Source organism: Ipomoea nil, unplaced genomic scaffold (genome assembly GCF_001879475.1).
Source record: "Ipomoea nil cultivar Tokyo-kokei standard unplaced genomic scaffold, Asagao_1.1 scaffold0117, whole genome shotgun sequence".
Classification (NCBI taxonomy): Eukaryota; Viridiplantae; Streptophyta; class Magnoliopsida; order Solanales; family Convolvulaceae; genus Ipomoea; species Ipomoea nil.
Genome location: NW_017616545.1, coordinates 1,623,071 through 1,626,020, shown reverse-complemented (window position 1 = coordinate 1,626,020; position 2,950 = coordinate 1,623,071). Strand labels below are relative to the sequence as shown.

The window sequence follows — 2,950 nt, the reverse complement described above, 5'->3', positions numbered from 1 at the left end:
ATTCATAGTCAATCTTAATCGTTCGGGTTTAGTGTGTTTTCACGTATGCATGTGAATCAAACTTCTCGAGCTTAAATATTGAATTATTCTAAGCAAGTTTGACGTGTTGCATGTAACATTCATTACACGGTCGACGTGATACGATATTTATCTATAATCTTGAATATTGCTTTTATATATTGAGTGCACCATCTCCTTTATATATTCAAAATACCTCTGTTACTTTATTCTATCTTACATGCGTATTTAATTCATTAATTGGGCATAACTCTTTACATACTACCTATTCCGCTGTGCAGTTTAAACTTACTCTATTTACTTGATATTTAGAGTTGAAGTTACCAAAGAGTTATTTATTTTGAAAAAGCTTGAAAGTCTATTCACCCCCCCCCCCTCTAGACTTTCACCACCCTATCGGGACCAACATTAGATTTTTCTTTTCAACGTGATCCCTTATGAAGTGATGTGGAATGTCGATATGTTTGGTTCTTGAGTGAAGCACCGGATTGTGAGTGATAGCGATTGCACTAGTATTATCACAATAAATACTAACGTCATCACAATTAACTCCGTAATCCTTCAATTGTTGCTTCATCCACAAAATTTGCGCACAACAACTTCCTGCAGCAATGTATTCGGCCTCGGCGGTACTAGTTGCGATGGAATTTTGCTTTTTTCTGAACCAAGAAACAAGCCTTCCCCCCAAAAACTGGCATGTCTCGGAAGTGCTTTTTCTGTCTATTTTGCAACCTGCAAAATCCGCATCTAAAAAACCCGTTAGAGTAAAATCTGTACCTTTTGGATACCACAATCCAACATTGATTGTGCCTTTCAGATATCGTATGATCTTCTCTGTTGCGGTGAGGTGGCTTTCTTTTGGATTTGCTTGGAATCTTGCACACACTCCCACAGCATACGAAATGTCCGGCCTACTTGCAGTAAGATATAGAAGAGAACCAATCATTCCTCTATATTTTGTTTGATCAACATCCTTTCCATCTTCATCTTTGTCTAGCCTCAATGATGTGCTCATTGGAATTTTGATCGATGATTTTCCATCAAGGCCAAACTTCTTTATCAAGTCGCGGGTGTACTTTGCTTGATTGATGAAAATTCCTTCTTTCGGTTGTTTGACTTGTAAGCCCAAGAAGTAATTCAATTCACCCATCATGCTCATTTCGAATTTATTCTGCATAAGCTTCGAAAATTTCTCACACAAAGAATTGTTAGTGCTTCCAAAAATAATATCATCAACATATATTTGCACTAATAAAATATGATCACCATCTTGAATTCTAAATAGAGTTTTGTCAACAAGGCCTTTGGTGAATCCACATCTTATCAAGAACATTGACAAAGTATCATACCAAGCTCGAGGTGCTTGTTTCAACCCATACAATGCCTTTTTAAGTTTGTAGACTTTATCACCTTCGCCTTTTACCTCAAAACCTGGGGGTTGTTCGACATAAACTTCTTCTTCGAGTAGACCATTCAAGAATGCGCTTTTCACGTCCATTTGATAAACAGTGAAATCTTTGTGTGCGGCGTAGGCTAGGAAAATTCTGATTGCTTCAAGTCGGGCCACCGGTGCAAAAGTTTCATCAAAATCTATTCCTTCTTATTGAGAGTATCCTTTTGCAACGAGCCTTGCTTTATTCCTAACAATCACGCCTTCTTCGTTTTCTTTGTTCCGGAAGACCCATTTGGTTCCTACAACATTGTGGTTCGCCGGTCTTGGAACAAATTCCCAAACATCATTTCTTTTGAATTGATCGAGCTCTTCTTGCATAGCATTTATCCAATCCGGATCATTTAGAGCTTTGTCAACCTCTTTTGGTTCAATTTGAGATAGATAACACGTGAACAATGCTTCCATGGTATATGATCTTGTTTTCACGCCTTCATGGATATTCCCAATAATTAATTCTGGAGGGTGATTTTTGAGCCATCTTAAATCTTGTTCAAATGGGTGCATGGTACTGGGTGGATCCATTTGTTGTGTACTGGCAGTGTTGGTTCGAATTTTCTCATTTAATTCATTTTGGAATTGACCACCAACTTCACCAGTAACTTGATCACTAATTAGATCACCAACTTCAACCCGTACTGCATCTCCATTTCCATGTGCGGCATCACCTCCAAAATTATTATTAAAAGAATCTCCAACTTCTTCTAGATGAGGGATGAGATTTTCTAGAGAATTAATTTCCAACTCATCCATTCCCTGCAAAACATCATCTTCACACGTATCATTAGTATTACAAAAATCAATACGACACTTGTTACCATTTTGTTCAAATTCTTCGCCCAGAGCATCATTTTTGATCTGTGATTTTTCATCAAATACCACGTGTATGGATTATTCAGCCACCATTGATCTTTCATTCAAAACTCTGAACGCTTTGCTGGTAGCTGAATATCCTAGAAAAATTCCTTCATCTGCACGCTCATCAAAAGCTTTTAGATGCAATTTATCATTAATATGAATAAAACATTTGCATCCAAAAATATGAAAATAACCAATATTTGGTTTTCTCCCTTTATATAGCTCGTATGGCGCCTTCTTGTACTGCTTATGGATCATGCTTCGATTTTGCATGTAGCAAGCAGTGTTGATAGCTTCCGCCCAATATCGTTTCGGGAGACCGGCAGCACTAATCATCACTGGTGTGGCTTCTTTGAGCGTCCGGTTTCTTCTTTCGGCAACACCGTTTTGTTGCGGTGTTCTTGCGGCAGATAATTGATGAGAAATTCCATGTGAATTGCAAAAAGCTTGTATAACTCCATTCACGAACTCGGTTCCGCGATTCGTTCGTATTTTTTATATTTGCAATTCTTTCTCATTTTGTAGTTGCTTCAACAGCTTCGGTAGAAGTTTCTCAACTTCATTTTTCTTCTTGAGAAACACGGTCCAAGTGTACCTGGAAAAATCATCAACAACAACGAGAGT

The 2,950-nt window shown here is 37.9% G+C and overlaps 1 protein-coding gene across 1 annotated transcript; it reads right to left on the bottom strand.

Annotated features, from left to right (window-relative positions):
• Nucleotides 1–475: 475 nt before the first annotated feature.
• On the bottom strand, nucleotides 476–1,507 carry LOC109168235 (uncharacterized mitochondrial protein AtMg00810-like; the record flags this gene model as incomplete). The annotated part of the gene is made up of 1 exon (XM_019317291.1): nucleotides 476–1,507. A coding segment is annotated over one exon (1,032 nt), but the record flags the coding sequence as incomplete, so codon positions are not given.
• Nucleotides 1,508–2,950: the final 1,443 nt, after the last annotated feature.